At 45.3% G+C, this 17,504-nt stretch overlaps 1 protein-coding gene across 11 annotated transcripts in view; it reads left to right on the forward strand.

Moving 5' to 3' along the window:
* Positions 1-17,504, forward strand: part of TRRAP (transformation/transcription domain associated protein) — a 111,858-nt gene that overhangs the window by 18,555 nt on the left and 75,799 nt on the right. For all 11 annotated transcript variants that reach the window (XM_082643776.1, XM_082643766.1, XM_082643773.1 and 8 more), the window contains 10 exons: positions 980-1,058; positions 2,841-3,075; positions 3,706-4,072; positions 4,163-4,260; positions 4,754-4,948; positions 5,755-5,946; positions 8,494-8,659; positions 10,282-10,538; positions 12,572-12,772; positions 15,372-15,523. In XM_082643776.1, the coding sequence (XP_082499902.1) occupies positions 980-1,058; positions 2,841-3,075; positions 3,706-4,072; positions 4,163-4,260; positions 4,754-4,948; positions 5,755-5,946; positions 8,494-8,659; positions 10,282-10,538; positions 12,572-12,772; positions 15,372-15,523 (1,942 nt within the window). The remainder of the gene's footprint in view (positions 1-979; positions 1,059-2,840; positions 3,076-3,705; positions 4,073-4,162; positions 4,261-4,753; positions 4,949-5,754; positions 5,947-8,493; positions 8,660-10,281; positions 10,539-12,571; positions 12,773-15,371; positions 15,524-17,504) is intronic.

Here is a 17,504-nt window from a genome sequence, read left to right on the forward strand (position 1 = left end):
GGAAGCCAGTGCCATGCAACTTAATTTCTTCTCTGCACGCATCACTCATCCCCGCAGCCGGCCCTCCGGCATGTGGGGTCTCAGCCCTCTGCATCTTTCCTCTGTGCCTCCTTCCTCCTGGCCACCTCGCCGTGGGCAGCGGGGAACGTCCCTCCTCCGACCTCAGGGACTACTTGTGGCTTCTCTCGTATTTCTTCCTGTGCTGCCTGGCTGTAGGAGGCATCTCTCCAGTGTGCATGTGTCTTTTTTATCTTTGATCCTCAGAAGCTATTTGCTGGCAAAGAATGTACTATTTGCTCTACTGTTTGCCACCCTGTGTGCGCATCCTCAGAAACGCCGGTTGTCCCTGAGTGGGGACCAGCTGTTCCACCCCGTGAGGGCCTCAGCCTGCAGAGGAGTGGGGGGAGGTTTGGTGGTGGCTCTGCCTGGGGGATTAGAGGGACAGAGTCTCTAGTCAGTCTCATCCCAAGAGTCAGGACCCCTAACTTGGGACCCATGCCTGTGAGAACACTAGGATGTCCTAGGCCTTTGTAATTCCTATAGAGAAGTATCCTTATTTCTCCATAATGACTAACCTTACAGTCTCGAAGAAGGGCGACTTCAGGGCAGTGGATAAAGGGGCCTTTAGGGAATACTGTCCCCTTGGGTGGATCATGCCAGCTTTTAAGGACAATGGACAGCACCACCCGGGAAGCATTGGGAGCGAGTTCCCCTCCAAGGATACGAGGCCTACGGTTTCTTAGTTTATCCTCTGACACTGAATGTGATCCCGACCACGCCTCTGTGACACGTGGCTGGTGTGCCCCAGTACAGCCAGCGTCTTAGACTAAAGTAGCTCGTGTGCTGCCTTCCTGCTCCCCACACTGCCCGACACGTGGATTGCTCGTTGGTATAGGCTGGCTCCTGTGAAAGTACTGTTAAGTGATTTACGCACACCTGGTTTGGTTGGTGATGTATGCAATGGATGTTTGTGTTCCAGAGTTCATTCCTTGCATGGACAAGCTGTTTGATGAATCCATACTAATTGGCTCAGGATATACTGCTCGAGAGACTCTCAGGTATGATGTTGAACCCGTGATATCTGGTCTATTCAGTGCCAGGGACCGTGGATCCTGACACGTCGTTAGCATTTCAATGAGCGTGGACTGTTGGGCCTTTCCTCTCCCATTGGATTTAGAATTGCGGAAAGTTTCGGAAACGCCTTAGGTTGCTTCTTGTGCCTTGGCTTAATCAGAGTAGTTGTCTTGATTTAAATTGTAGGTAGAACTATCTGACTAGTGTTAGTTGTTTTGCTTTCTAAGTAGTAAATGCACCTTTTTATTAAAAAAAGAGTATTTGATAACCTACTAAGAAGAAAGGAGAGAAAACTTTTTGGTTCTCCATAGGGAGATCAACTAACGTGGCTAATATTTTGAACTGTTTCCTCCTAGTCTTTATTTCTTATGCATTTTATAAAATAAATATAGTTGTGATCATGCTTATTATTTCTAAAGGAGAGAATTAACATTTAATCATCTTTCACAATGCAAAATGGATCAACATTAGTCATTTTTTGGTTCTAACAAGGGAGGTGTGATTGATCGTATGAAAAATACGCAGAATATTCTGAAAATGGTGTAGACTGTTCACTGTGTTTTCTATATAAAACACTGTTGTAAAATATCGAGTAAGACATTCTTTATAACTTGGGGTTGAACCCGCCTGAATGGATGTTAGATTGAAACCCTCCAGTGTTTTCTGTCGGTCGCCCTTAGACAAAACCCAGACTTTTGACCATGGCATGCGGCCCCCACGGGGTTTGACTCTGCTCTCTCTGCTTGACCTGCTGCGGCCACGCGGGCCTCTGCAGCCCCTCGGCTCCCCCAGGCAGCTCCCACTCAGGGCCTTGACCTGCCTGTTTCCTCCAGATGGAAGTGTCCCTGGCTGAGGTCACAGAGCCGATGTCACCTCGGAGGGGCTTTCTCTGGCCCCCACCAGTTTTTCTCCTGGTGCCTTTTCACATCTCCTGCAGCACTTAGCAACTTGCACAGTTGATTTCTTTACTCGTGTGTTCCCCTCCGCCCTGGAAATAAGCTTCCTGAGGACAGGAGCTCTATTTGCTGGGGTCACTGGCATCCTTGGTGCTGGGCCCAGTGTCTGGCACATGGCAGGTGTCCAGATGTTCAGTGAGTGAAAGTGCTGGGTGGCCTGAACACTACTGTTGCGGCTCGATAAACTATATGGTATATAAGGTGTTATTTGACAGAGGCTATTCAGCTTTGAGCAGCAGAACCCGTTCAGTGCGTGATCAAGCTGGTAGTTACTTCTGCTCAGGTTAACTAGACGTGCTGGTATAAACACGATGCGCAGGGGCCTCCCTGGTGGCGCAGTGGTTGAGAGTCCGCCTGCCGATGCAGGGGATGCGGGTTCGTGCCCCGGTCTGGGAGGATCCCATATGCCGCGGAGCGGCTGGGCCCGTGAGCCATGGCCGCTGGGCCTGTGCGTCCGGAGCCTGTGCTCCGCAACGGGAGAGGCCACAACAGTGAGAGGCCCGCATACCGCAAAAAGAAAAAAAAAGAAAAAAAAAAAAAAAGAGAAAAAAAAAAAAAACACGATGCGCACAAAGTTAACCTTTTTAATTTAGAAAGTAAAGATTTAAGCAAAAAGACAAGGCTTGAGCCTTGTAATCACATAGCTGGGAGGAAGTAACAAGGGGGAAACTGGGACCCTATAAAGCGTGCCCCAGATGAGCCGTCCCACTGGGGGTGTTCCTGGGGCGCAGGTAGTGGTGGAGGTGGCGGCCCACAGCCGAGGCGGGTGGGGCCGCTGAGATGCGAACTAGCGGAGGTCTCTGCCCGCAGGCCCCTCGCCTACAGCACGCTAGCCGACCTGGTGCACCACGTCCGTCAGCACCTGCCCCTCAGTGACCTGTCCCTCGCCGTCCAGCTCTTCGCCAAGAACATAGATGATGAGTCCCTGCCCAGCAGCATCCAGACCATGTCCTGCAAGCTGCTGCTCAACCTGGTGGACTGCATCCGTGCCAAGAGCGAGCAGGAGAGCGGCAACGGGCGGGACGTGCTGATGCGGATGCTGGAGGTGCCGGCTCCCTCCGCGTCTTCACCGCGCGGCGCTCCGCTCGCACGAGCGCTTTGCTGGCAGTTCACGGGCCACCCAGTTGCTGGCTTGGTCCTGGGTGTTTAGACCACCTGGGTTCAAATCCCCACTACCCCATCAACTAGCCAAGGATCCTTGGGCGAGATGCTTGACCATCTGCTGGTCTGCGTGTCTTCTAACCAGGGACAGTCACAGTGTCTGCTTCCTAGGGTTGTTTGAGATGAGTAAGGCAGCGCGTGAGCTCTTAGCATAGTTCCTGGCGAGCAATCGGGAGAGGTGTTTTCTGGGACACCGCCTAGCCAAGTGCTACGTTATCTGTGAACTTCTCTGGAGAGATACCCAGGGTGCCTGGGTCAGGGGTAGATAGTGTGGATCCCGGAGCAGTCCCCGGTTGCATCCAGGCCCTGCTCATCAGGCCAGTCACCCAGCTCTCCTGAGCTGCTTCTCCATGGGTGAAGTGGAGATGGTGACACTTGCTGTAGTACCTGTGGGAGAAAAGCACCAACTTCAGTAGGTGGTTTCAGAGAGAGTTTTTTTCTGTCTTCTGGAAGGGTTGTTGGCCTATTGAAGAGGAATGATTTTTGTCTCCCCTCCACTTTCTCTTCCTGACAGGTTTTTGTTCTCAAATTCCACACCATTGCGAGGTACCAACTCTCTGCCATTTTTAAGAAGTGCAAGCCTCAGTCGGAACTCGGAGCCGTGGAAGCAGCTCTGCCGGGGGTGCCCGCGGCCCCCGCAGCTCCCGGCCCTGCCCCTTCCCCAGCCCCAGTTCCCGCCCCAGCCCCGCCCCCACCCCCACCCCCCACCCCTGCCACCCCTGTGACTCCAGCCCCCGTGCCTCCCTTTGAGAAGCAAGGAGAAAAGGACAAGGAAGACAAGCAGACGTTCCAAGTCACGGATTGCCGGAGTTTGGTAAAAACCTTGGTCTGTGGTGTCAAGACAATCACGTGGGGCATAACGTCATGCAAAGCGCCTGGTGGTAATTGTGCTCTTGAATCATTTTGACAAATGATGTTTTTCATAGAGTGGGTTTTATTCACATTAACTTATTGTGCTATCTCTTTTCCAGAAGCTCAGTTCATTCCCAACAAGCAGTTGCAGCCCAAAGAGACTCAGATTTACATAAAACTTGTGAAATATGCAATGCAGGCTTTAGATATTTATCAGGTAAGGCAGTGAGTGCCCTCAAACCAGGCTCCTGAGTGTGGAAAATGCCTCTTAGAATTAGAGGTGCTAGTGATGGAAGGGGTCTCAGAAATCTATTACTATTTGGATGGTCTAGAGTATTCACATACTGAGGTTTGCTTTTGTTCTGTAGCATAGGGTTGCATTTATGGTGAGAATTCCTGTAAGTGTCAGTGTATTTTGAGGGGCAGATGGTGTAAAGGGAATGCAATAGAAACGATACTTAATTTTACTAAATTTCTACTGTTTTAAACACCTAACGAAGGTTTTTGTTTTTTGAGGTCTTTTTTTTTTTTTTTGCGAATTTAGGGTGAGAATAGAGAATTTTTAAAAGATTTGGGAGGGGGGAGGTGGCGGAGATTTGTTATCTAATTCAAATACTCTGTTTTAAGTATGCAGTTGATCTGATTGTGTATTGGAATATATTCAGAGATATTCAGTTTTAATTCCCGTGTGTTTTTTTTTCCTGTGCTAGGTCCAGATAGCAGGAAATGGACAGACATACATTCGAGTAGCAAACTGCCAAACTGTTAGAATGAAGGAAGAGAAGGAGGTATTGGAGCACTTTGCCGGCGTCTTCACGATGATGAACCCATTAACGTTTAAAGAAATCTTTCAGACTACAGTCCCTTATATGGTGGAAAGAATCTCAAAAAATTACGCTCTTCAGGTATGACACTCTTTTCTTATGTTCTTTCAACATGTGTCAAATACTTGGTATTCCTTTTATTTTCTAAGTGATGTGACCAAGGATAGTGCCGTAGAGCAAAATTTAGAGAACTATTAGGCTGTAGTAAAAAAAAAATTTTCAGAAGTTCAAGATGCTTTGGACCACTTCCTTTCATAGTAGAAATTAAATACGTGTTAGATGTAGGCTCTTGGTCCTAGATGGTGATGATAAAATGACAGATTAAGTACTCAAGTGAACTCCACTCAGTGCTCAAATCGGTTTTGTTTTTTTCTTTTGGTGGATAATTCATTTCTTGAAGTGTCTGATACAGATTTGATTTTGTAATTTTAGAAAGTTCATTATTTTTTCTTGAATCTGCTTTGGGGAGGTAATGATTTTTTTTTTTTTTAACTGTGGAATAATGTGTGTTGTTTTAAGCCATTGCACTTTGGGGTAATTTGTTACAAAGTAATAGGTAACTGATACAATTGCCATACGGTAGTTTTCTTTTTTTTTCACAACTCACACACACACACACTGTATTTTATTTTTACAGGGGATGAATAAACTGACACCAAGCATTGTAAATGGATGACCACAACAAAGGCAACAATGATTGCAATTACCAAACATGAAACACACTCATACTATATCATAATATTGACATTCAGTCCAGTAATCCTCCACTGTAACAGCTCCTTTACTTTGCAGTGAAAATTGATTTGTATATTTTTTGCCTCTGAGTCGTTGTGGGATTTTTTTTTGGAAGTAATGATTTTTGTCACATGTGTTTCTTGTTTTGACAGATTGTTGCCAATTCCTTCTTGGCAAATCCTACTACCTCTGCTCTGTTTGCTACAATTCTGGTGGAATATCTCCTGGACCGCCTGCCAGAAATGGGCTCCAATGTGGAGCTCTCCAACCTGTACCTCAAGCTGTTCAAGTTGGTCTTTGGCTCTGTCTCCCTCTTCGCAGCTGAAAACGAACAAATGCTGAAGGTAAACTCAGATCCAAGCTGTGCATTGTGTTTGGGTTTTTTTGTTCTTGCTTTTTAATTTTCTTCATTTTGAACAGAAACTGGAGTTGTTCTTTATATTTATAAATATTGTAATATTGAATTAATAAATGTTTATAACAAATCAGGGCCAAGTGTAGAAAACATTTCATGTGTTTCTAAAGCAGAGCTTAATCTATTTGTCTCCTAATCCAAAATGAACACTTCAGAGCTCTCATGGTAGGCAGGGGTTGTCATTAGTCTTGGCACCCTGATTTTCTTTTTTAAATTCATTTCTTGTGTGGACCACACAAGTAGTGTAGGAGCACACTGTGCTTTTTTTTTTTTTTTTTTTTAATTGAGTGACGCTAAAGAATATAGGAGGAAAAAACATCTTACCTCTCAGATCCAATGGGAAATGGTTGGCTGTGTAACAGTTCTCATCACATACCCATCTTCCACAGCACATCTCCTCTGTGTTCATATTTTCTGTGGCAGCACATAAACATCCCATTTCAGGACTATTTGTTCATTTTTCCCCTCTGAATCAAGAGCTCTAGCCAATTTGTGTCCTTTATTAAGACCATCTGGGAGGGATGTGTCTCATAACACATTTTTATAGATGACTAATCCTATACGTATAATTTTATCTCATCAGTTATTTGATTCTAGCAAATGGCAGAAACCAATGCATGGTTACATCATCCACTAAAGGCAGCAGATGGAACAAAAACCTTATCAAAATTCTCTTCCACTTAATTTCTGTAGAAGGTTGAATATTATCATCAGTTCTGTCTGAAGAGAGATGTTTTCCCATAGGGGAAAAGATCCATTTTTTTCTGAAGTAAATATATAGGTGGTGATATAAAGCACCAGTAATTTGTGCTTTTATGTGACAGTTTCCTCCATTTTTTCAGTTATATAGTAATCAGCTGTCAACAACCTTGACGTTACTTTTGTGTTAGTATAAAAAGAAAATATTCAAATTTTTAGAAAGATATAAAATATTTAATAGTCTTTGTCCACATAATTTGGTATCTTCAAATAATTCCATTTTTGCCGATGTCTGGGACAACTATGTAGAACAACAACCAACAAAAAAGAGAATAAAACCTAATAGATTAGACAAGTCTAATGATGGGGTTTTGGAATGTTGTTCAAGAAAGATGTTCAAAGAATAATTTCATAGAACGTTTTGTCATGAGACTAATATATATGATTTATCCATAAAAGAAATATATCTTGCCATATACAGTATCACTGACTATACAGGTAGTTTATAGTTCACAGTTCACTTTAAATACACCTGCAAAAAAATTCACATCAAACTTAACCTGTCACATGTCAAAACTAGGATTTGAAGTACAAGATAAAAAACTAATCTGTCTTAAAATGTTGATTAAACTTACTATAAGCTAATAAAATGCTCATGAACACATATTTCAATTAAGTTTTCTAAAACGTTACCATCTCAAATGTCTTTTGAGGTTCTTCCAAACTTTGCATGTATGGTATTTGGTAGTGAAGTTTCAGTTCCTTTAGGTTGCATTTTGCATTCTGGTAGTTAAGGAACAGGCTTCTTTCGTTTTGTTTGATTTTCTTAAGTTTATTTTATTTTATAAATTTATTTATTTATTTCTTTTTGGCTGCATTGGGTCTTTTTTTTTTTTTTATCCGGTACGCGGGCCTCTCACTGCTCTGGCCTCTCCCGTTGCAGAGCACAGGCTCCGGACGTGCAGGCCCAGCGGCCATGGCTCATAGGCCCAGCCGCTCCGCGGCATGTGGGATCCTCCCGGACCGGGGCACGAACCTGTGTCCCCTGCATCTGCAGGCGGACTCTCAACCACTGCGCCACCAGGGAAGTCCCCTGCATCTGCAGGCGGACTCTCAACCACTGTGCCACCAGGGAAGCCCCCTGCATTGAGTCTTCATTGCCACGTGCGGGCTTACTCTAGTTGCGGCGAGTGGGGGCTCGTCTTCGTTGTGGAGCGCGGGCTTCTCATTGTGGTGGCTTCTCTTGTTGTGGTACACGGGCTTCAGCAGTTGTGGCACACGGGCTGAGAAGTTGTGGCTCGTGGGCTCTAGAGCTCAGGCTCAGTACTTGTGGCTCACGGGCTTAGTTGCTCTGTAACATGTGGGATCTTCCTGGACCAGGGATTGAACCCGTGTCCCCTGCATTGGTAGGTGGATTCTTAACCACTGTGCCACCAGGGAAGTCCCTCATCTTGTTTGATTACTCGGTCTCATGAAGGACTGTTCACAAGAACAGTAGAGCTCACAGGCCCTCCAGTTCCTGTTGCAAAGTGTCTGCTCAGCATCATGTACCTACATAGTAAGATAGGAACCTAGTAAATGCTCCTTTCACAGCCAAACTGGTGGAAGCGTACATATGTTTTAAGAGAAATTAATTTGAGTCAAATAAAAGTTGGAAAATTTTTGTTTTGTTTTTCCTTTTGGAATAAATTCATCAAAATTAACTTCCATTCCTATCTTTTTGCAGTGAACCCTCCTCATTTAGAGCTTGTTAACCTGCCTTTTCTCCATCCTGCAGCCTCACCTGCACAAGATTGTGAACAGCTCAATGGAGCTCGCCCAGACTGCCAAAGAACCCTATAACTATTTCCTGCTGCTTAGAGCCTTGTTCCGCTCCATCGGGGGAGGTAGCCATGATCTCCTGTATCAGGAATTTTTGCCTCTCCTTCCAAACCTACTGCAAGGTCAGCGCAGTGATGTTGGTTGCCTTTTAGTCTTGTGCGCGTGCATGGGTCTTGCTTCCCTTGGTTGCTGGGGTTCCTGCTCTGCACCTGGCGAAGGTCATGGTGAGGGGATGTATGTACATGTCCCCTGCAGTGTGTGTATGTGTGTGTCCATCCCTGTGTCCTGCTCTCTTTAAAGGCAGTGGATCTTTAAAGGGATGGGTTCTTCTCCCTGCTCAGAGTTGAATGGGAGTTGCAAGGTCTTAGTTACCCCGGTTAGGACTTTGTTACATTTTTGTAGCGTTTGGTAAGCAGTTCTAGAAAATGGTTTAGTAAGATCAGGGATCCCTAGATTGAAAGAGAATCAGAACAAGAAGGGAAAAAAACAAGTTACAAAGCTGATATAAGCTTTATATAAAATACGTTAAAATATGTTTATATTTTTATCTAGTTGCTAACTTGCATAGACAGAATTCTTTTATTCCAGTGTGTTAGGAATGCTTTCAAGGTATATATAACTAAAAGGGATATTGGGTCCAGTGAATGTTTACAGGTATGAACTGACTAGAAACACTATCCTAGGAATTTTTTTTTTTTTTTTTTTTTTTTTTTTTGTAAGGGTGAGCACTTGGCAAGGGATTGAATCTTCGCAACTGGGAAATCCTTGAAAATGATGAATGTAACATGGCCCTACGTCCCCCAGGCCAGGTGCTTAAGGAGGCCCATAGTCAGGCTCTGTCGTCCGTGTTTGACCCCGTCCCCAGTCTTCCCCAGCCTGCGCCCTCGGCTCTGATCAGTCTGATTTTCTCTCCTGTGCTCTTCCCAGCCTTACTTCTCCCCACCTGGTTTTGTTCAAGTGCATCCCCTCCTTGGGAACTTAGCCGTGCCCTCTCCTCATCCACCTTCTCCTTTGGATTCTGAATCTGATGTGGCTGCTATGTGATGCCTTGGCCTTCCCTGATAGCTCCTCTTTCTTCAGCCTCAGCTGCCTGGGACGTGCCTTGTTTGCGGCCACTGTTACTTGCTTTTCTCTTTCCACTTGTCTCAAAGGTTCTGTGGGCAGGTCCTGATCTGACATGTCTTAGGAGGGGGCTCAGTAAATACTTGGTTACCCTCGTGAAAAGTTGGGGGGTTGTGTTTATGAGCAGGAAGCTCCTCCCATTTATAAAAACCGAAAGTGGATTTTTTTTAAATGTTTATTTTAGAGCATAGACATCACTGTGGTTTACTGGAAATCTGAAAAAACACGTAAGGTTATAAACATCAAGCTTGATATGGACACGTCATATTGGAGTCTGTTTCTTTAGATTGGGCTTATCCATAGCATGACATGATTTTTAAAAGTTTGATGTATAATATTTATTAGTCCTTAATATTAAATTAATTTAACAACATTAAATAATATTAATTGTAACTGAAACTATGCAGCCTGCTGTTGTCACCATGAATAAGGTAGACGGAAGAGGTCACAGGGTACAGTTACAGAATAGATTTAGTTAATACAGAAATTATAAGGCTTAAAAAGCCTTCCTATTATCAGGTTGATGTTTATGTGAAAAGGCGGGTCACTTATTCTGTACAGTTAACTTGGGCACGTGTCTGGGAAGTCACTTCCCCCTGACGGCCTCACACCCTGTATCTAGGGCTGAACATGCTGCAGAGTGGCCTGCACAAGCAGCACATGAAAGACCTCTTCGTGGAGCTGTGTCTCACGGTGCCCGTGCGGCTGAGCTCGCTCCTGCCCTATCTGCCCATGTTGATGGACCCCTTGGTGTCGGCTCTCAACGGGTCGCAGACATTGGTCAGCCAAGGCCTGAGGACTCTGGAGTTGTGTGTGGACAACCTGCAGCCCGACTTCCTCTATGACCACATCCAGCCGGTGCGCGCAGAGCTCATGCAGGTAAGTCTGCGTTTCCGTGCCGCCAGCAGAGGGCGCCAGGACTTACGTATCTAGTTCTCACTGAGGATTTTAGGCTGTCAGTTTCAGAAGTGACTGGCCACTGTTGAGCTCGCTGTGCGGAGTGGTGGGCTCCCTGCTCTCTGGTTTGCTACTGGTGTAGCCTCCAACTTGCTGTGTGAGTCTTCTGGCTTATGAAACGACGTAAAGAAATATTGCAGGTATTGAGTGAATATTTGTTTTGCAGTATTGCTCCCCTTTCAGAGGGCTTTCACAGTGTCACGTTCTCGTGAAGTTGATGACTTGGGAAGGCAGGTGTTAAATGGCTGCTGTTTCTTCCAGGGAGATCCTCTCTTTATCCAGGAGAGATGTCAAGTTACACAGTAGAGATGCAAACTTGTAAAGGAAGTGGAGCTGTCTGGCCACCCCCAAAGGAAACAGAGCAGATAAGGAAGGAGGTGGTTTTGAAACCATTTTATGTTTTGTGGTCATCAGAGCTCAGTGTCAAATATCAGGTTATTCCTTCATGTTTTGCTGATGGTAATGATTTGTAACGTGGTTGGTAACTGTTCGAGATTCAGGCTGCCTGTTGCTCACTCACCTGTCCCTTTGCTGTAGAGTATTTGGCCCCAAGTAGGTAGTCCGAATGCCAGCTTTCTGTGACTGGGCAGTAACTCAAGTACAGGAGTCTCTGGACAGTAGGTTGGAGGGTGCAACCAGGGCTCGCCTGCCAGTCCTGAAATTTACATCTTGGGCTCCATCAGGCAGGAGAGCATGGCCTAGAGGTTGGGTTGGAGCCTCCAAGTCCAAGTCCAGTCATTTGGAGGCTTGACTCTCGAGCCTGAGCGGAGAACAGGACCGTTGGTTCTGGAAGGCAGACCGTGGGCCCAACCCAAGCCTGGGTGAGCTCCCTGTGGGAAGAGGAGGCAAGGATGGGTTCGTGGGCCTCTTGCCCTTCTATGGGGCAGACAGCCCCAGGGAGAATTGGGTCAGCGCTGCTTCTTGCTTTTGGAGGCACAGTTACCCTACCTGCTGGACAACTGGCAGAGTACCGTCAACCTGCTCCGAACCTGTGCGAGTGCTGGGAGATTGGACCCTCCCGTTCCCAGTGCCGCCCCCTCCTGGTGAGGTGAGCAGAAGACCCCTCTCCTGAGGATACCTGAGCTTTGGGTGGGCCAGGTGGAGGGTAAGGAGTCTTAGACTACATCTCTCGACAGTCATGAAGGGAAGCCTCTTTGGACCTCCAGGAATGTAAGAGAAATTGGAATTTTGCTCTTAAGAAGAGTTCTAAGATTTTATGTTGACTGTCATTGGACACTAATACCTGGCATTGTTACAGAAGGTGGTCTAAGAAAATAGGTTTAAATAGTGAGCTATGGTGATTATCAGGGCTTATGATAATTTAGGTGAAAAGGTGTGGGAAAACTGAGAGTGTTGTGGAACAATTGAGTATGTCTCTGTTCCTTATACTAATTGTGAGTACAAGGTACACAGTAACTCATCTTTCCCGTAATGCAGGTCCCTTTATGATCACTGTTTTCCCTCTTCACTCTCCTTTGTAATATCAGATTTGAAATGTAAAAGGTAGTTTATGTGTCATGTTTGTAAGTTATAAAGCCTAATAATAGAAGTAAAAACCTGAGAAGGCACCATCTAACCCAAGGTCAAGAACTGTGCCAGCAAATTGTGTTTTCCTCTCTGCTCCCCCATCCCATTTTGTATATCTGCCCAAACAATGTGTGGTTCAGTTTTCTTGCCTTTGAGCTCTGCACTGTTTATGACATGCTACCATTTGTACTGCAGAAGCGTGGAAGAACATTTATATTTATATGTGCATTTTCTGTAAAGTCATACGATTTCTCTGGAAGGACACACCTGACTAACATCGTTGGTTTCCAGAAGGGAACTGTGTGTTTGGGGGATGGAGGTGGGAGGAGGAGTTTTTGCCGAAAAGTCTTTCGTAACTTTTGAGTTGGGATTGGGGGACCGTGGGACGGCATCGCCTCAGAGGGTTAATGAAAGCGCATGACTTTCAGGCTTTGTGGCGCACTTTACGCAACCCTGCAGACAGCATTTCGCACGTGGCCTATCGTGTCCTTGGTAAATTTGGTGGCAGTAACAGGAAGATGTTGAAGGAGTCCCAGAAGCTGCACTACGTCGTGACTGAAGTTCAAGGCCCCAGTATCACAGTGGAGTTTTCTGACTGTAAAGCATCTCTTCAGCTCCCGATGGAGAAGGTAAATTTTGGAGTCTCTGAGAGTTTCTTAAAGATACTGTAAGTTTCATTTTAAGACATTTAATTTCTATTTGAAAACATGGAAATAGAACATATACTTTTGGGGTGGGAATTTCTAACTCAAAGAAGATGAAGATTTACTGGGGCCCAGCTTGGTCGGTTGGAGCTTCCATCATTCCAGGAGGCCAGTGGGTGGTGTTGCCCCTGAGGACGTTGGACCCTTGGGCAGGGCCGTCCTTCCTGATGGACCAGGAGGTGTCACCCAGCCTACCCCACCCTTGCACTTGGTCTGTTTTTATGTCCAATAGGTTTTACGTTGTGTCATTTAGAACCCAGGTTAGTCCCGTTCCTGTCTCATTCCCGTCACTCCTGAGTACCTGCTTCTCTCCCAGTCTCTATCCAGACGTGGCTCCTTAGCCCACGGCGGACAGCTCTTTGGTTTCTCTCTGTGTGCCCTTTAGAACGCCTCTGCCCTTGTATAAAAATCAGCAGACTTTCCCCAGGTGTTGTAGAGCACGCAGCTGCTTCTGCTTGATCCTTACTGAGCACCGCCCCTTCACCTTACTGACCCCTCCTGGTCTTGTGTCACACAGCTAAGGTTGTATGTATTACAATCTACGTTGTGTTGTCTCCTTTTTATTATATGACCAGCCTTCCCGCCTGCGTTACAGCTATTGTTACCATGTCTTTTCAGAACACTTATCTAGCCGTTAATATAATGTGCATTTTTGGAAAGGGTTTTATAGAAGCTTTTCACGTGTATCTGAGTGACTCAGCCATTTCAGTGAGCCAGACGCTGGCTGGGATTCTTGAACTACTTGCAGGCCTTAACAGCCTGTCTTAACAGCGTCCTGTGGCCTGGAACCACTCAAAGCCCTCCTTTTGCTCAGGCTCATTCTATTATGTCCTGATGCATTGTATTGTAGAACTCAGCTTGTTTACCTTCCTGTATAAGGAGTTTACACACAGTAGTGATTTTTGTAATTTTTTTTTAAGCCAGACTACCGAACATTTGTGAGGAAGGGTACCCATCACGGGTAATGTCAGTCTGGAGTCGTTTCCTGTTGTCGTCTCTCAGTCCACCTGTCCCCCCTACACACACACACCTTTCCCCCCAAGTTTCTCAAGCACACAAATTGTGTCCACCCCTCTCCCAGCCCCACCCCATAGAACGGTGTTGCCCTTTCCAGTCTTAGCTTCTCATCAAAACCTTTATCTAAATACTTGCCATATAAACACTAGTTTCCCTGTAAGAAAATACAAGTAAAATTCTGTCTTTACCTTGAAAATTACCACAGTGAACATACTGTGAATCTAGCCCATTGCCACCTTTTAGGTCATTTCCTTAAGTTAGGATTCTATTTGCTTTAGCCCCATCAGTGGCAGGGTTGGTATTAGAATGAAAACTAAGACATCTGACTTTTATTTGACCTCTGCATAGATTAAGCAGAGCAAGAAAATCCCTGTAGAAGTAGTTCTTCCCCAAAGCATCTAAAGCATGGAAGAAACCAGGTTTTGAAGACAAGCTTCCATGGTCCTCCTGGACCCTCCCAGGGACTCCGTGGTGCTCTCGGAGCCCTTCTCCCAGCAGGTAGCATCCTGAGGGCCGTGGCACACCCTGCAGGGCTGAAGGAACCAGCAGGGAAGGGGATGACCAGCAGGGCGAGTGTCAGCGTATTTACATGACAACAGTTCTGCTTTTGGCATACTTTACAATCCCTTTTTTGGCAGGGAAGGGACAGGCAATTGGCTCGTAAGTTATGTTGATTCTTAAAAATAACACTTCCCAGACTGTCCTTGCATGATTTATTACATAACCCTGAGCAGGTCAGAGGCAGCAGGAGAAAGGGCACTTCTGTGATGCCCCAGAAGAGCTCGGACACGCAAGCTGGGGGTGATGCAGTGAGGGGCCCTTGTCACCCTCTGTGCTGTGTCACCTGGCTGCGTCTGGAGGGTGGGGCCCCTGTCAGCTCTGGTTCCTCACACGGGGCCGGGATAAATCTTTAATCTTCAACACAGATTAGGGCTTTGATTTCTAGGTATATAAGTAACTTTAACATTAATATCTTAGCTGTTAAAGACTCCAAGTGTTTTTTCATGTGTGATTGTTCCTTCCCTGCCTTCCTGGTCAACCTAATGAAAAAGCTAAAATGTGTATGTAGCTATGTAGGTTTTCTGAAAAAATGAAGTAAACCCTCTTTTAAAGAGAGAATTTAGTAAAAGCTTAGGAAAGTCATCTTTTAGTTTTGAACTGAGACGACTCAGATGGTAGTTTAATCCAGCAAATCTACCACAAGAGACCTTCTGAGCTCACTTAATTTCTGGAATCTCCCATTGGCTACTTAAGCATGAAATTAGTGAACTCCACGTCCCATTTCAGTTTGAACCATGGCAGCTCTTTATGTCATAATACTTCTGTCACATTCTCTGGAGGTTTCATTTGGAGAATACCTGCTAGCCTGTCTGCAGGCCCCCTGTGCTCTCTTCAGGAGCAAGCATGCATTCAGGTTCTTCTGGGTGGTGCACGTGCTTTCCGTGCAAGCTTTTCAGAGTCATGTCATTTCAGCACAGACTACAGTTTTTGCGTTTCTTTGCTGTAGGCCATTGAAACGGCTCTGGACTGCCTGAAGAGCGCCAACACGGAGCCCTACTACCGGAGGCAGGCGTGGGAAGTGATCAGGTGCTTCCTGGTGGCAATGATGAGTCTGGAGGACAATAAACACGCACTCTACCAGCTCCTGGCACACCCTAAGTATGCTGATGATTTAATTCTCTGTGCTGGGACATAACTTGTTTCAGAAAATTAGGGATGGTGAGGACCTCCCAGATCTCTTAGTGTTTTAAGTATGTTCCTTCAGTTCAGGAAAATGACATGTTGTTTGCTCAGCAATGCTTCTCTTGCCTTTTAGAGAAAATGGGAAGAAGCTTGGGCGCTTGCGAGTTAGAGTTTCTCTCAGTCGTAATCCTCCTTTAGTATTGCCTCCTCCACTAGGGCACAAGCTTCAGGAATCAAGGGTCAGTCCTCTCTCCCTTCGGCTCACCGTTACATTTGCAGCACCTGCACATGATAGGTGTTCAGGGGATCTTTTGCTTTTCCAATCCAGAGTGATCCTTTTGTGTGACATTTTTATTTCGCTCATATCACTTAAGGCTATGACCTTTGTATAATGATCTTTTGTGGTAATGTATGTTTGTCATCTTTCTGTGTTATAGGTTTCAAGGAAGAGGTTTTTCCTTTTGTATTTTTACATTTTTCACAGCGTCAAAGATAATGCCAGATATGTAGTAGGTGCTCAGTTGTTGAAAGAGCATTGGAGAGAGAGCAGTGAGAAATAGCCAAGTGCACAAGGAAATAAGGCAGCATGAATAAGAGCCCACAGAATCAGCAGAAAGAGATCTGCTCAGACTGCGGATATGAGGATCTCCACAGCTAGGTTATAACTATGCTTCTGCTGTGTTTAAAATAAATGAAAGACAAACTTGAAAACATTCCAAGAAATAACAAACCTTATAAAAATTGACCAAGCAGATTAAAGAAAAAAAAGCAGAAATAGAATCTTTAGATAAGAGATAAGTCAAAAGAAATTATCCAGAATGTGTGCAGAGAGAGAGAGAAAGATGAAAAATTTAAAATTAAAAAAGAATTAAGAGACATGTAGAATAGTGTGAAGTGGCATAGTTGCTTGAAGTCCCACAGGAATGAAGAGCAAAGAAAAGGGCAGCATGTGGTCAGATGTAATTGGGGTACAGCTAAGGCTATATTTTGAGGGAAACTTTTAGCCTTAAGAATCATAATAGACTGGAAACAGTCCAGATGTCTGTCATCTGTGGTGCGTGGATACAACAAAATCTCAGCAGTAACAAGGAATTAACTACTGACTCGTGTTCCAAGATGAACAGATCATTTCCAACACCAGGCTAAGGGAAAGAAGCCAAACCCAGGGCTGCATATTGTATGGTTCTTTTTTTTTAAATGTAATTTTGAAAAAAATTTTTTTATTTTTTGGCTGTGTTGGGTCTTCATTGCTGCGCGCGGGCTTTTCTCTCTAGTTGCGGTGAGCTGGGGCTACTCTTCATTGCGGTGTGCGGGCTTCTCATTGAAGTGGCTTCTCTTGTTGCAGAGCATGGGCTCTAGGCGCACAGGCTTCAGTAGTTGTGGCTCATGGGCTTAGTTTCTCTGTGGCATGTGGGATATTCCCGGCCCAGGGATTAAACCTGTGTCCCCTGCATTGGCAGGTGGATTCTTAACCACTGCGCCACCAGGGAAGTCCCAGCATAATGCTTTTGAAACTCATCCATGATGCAAAATTTGTCTGTAGTTTGCTCCTTTTCATTGCCGAATCATATTCTCTTGTATGGATATAAAATGGTGATTTTCTACCTCCATGTGCTCTTTTTTTTTTTTTTACAAAGGAAGAGCTTTTTCTGTCTCCTTTCATATTTGTTTAGAGTAGTACGGACTCATGGATTCTTAATTTATTTAAGGGGTGGTAGTCCATTAATTTGGTGACCAGATTGTCTAGATTGAGTCACTGAGAGCCCCTCCTGGCTGGCTCCTGTATTCCTGTGTCGTGTCCCCATCAGTTTCTGAGCATCCTTTGTAGCTCAGCAGTATGTTTCTGGATCACCTCGTGCCCTCTCTCCCCCAGCCCTGGAGTCACCATTCCCTTTCAAAGGAATGAGGGCTCCTGAAGAAATGGACACAGACCAAGGTCTCTCTGCTAGGTGTGCTC

The sequence above is a fragment of the Mesoplodon mirus genome (assembly GCF_964341445.2).
Source record: "Mesoplodon mirus genome assembly, chromosome: 15".
NCBI classification, from domain to species: Eukaryota; Metazoa; Chordata; class Mammalia; order Artiodactyla; family Ziphiidae; genus Mesoplodon; species Mesoplodon mirus.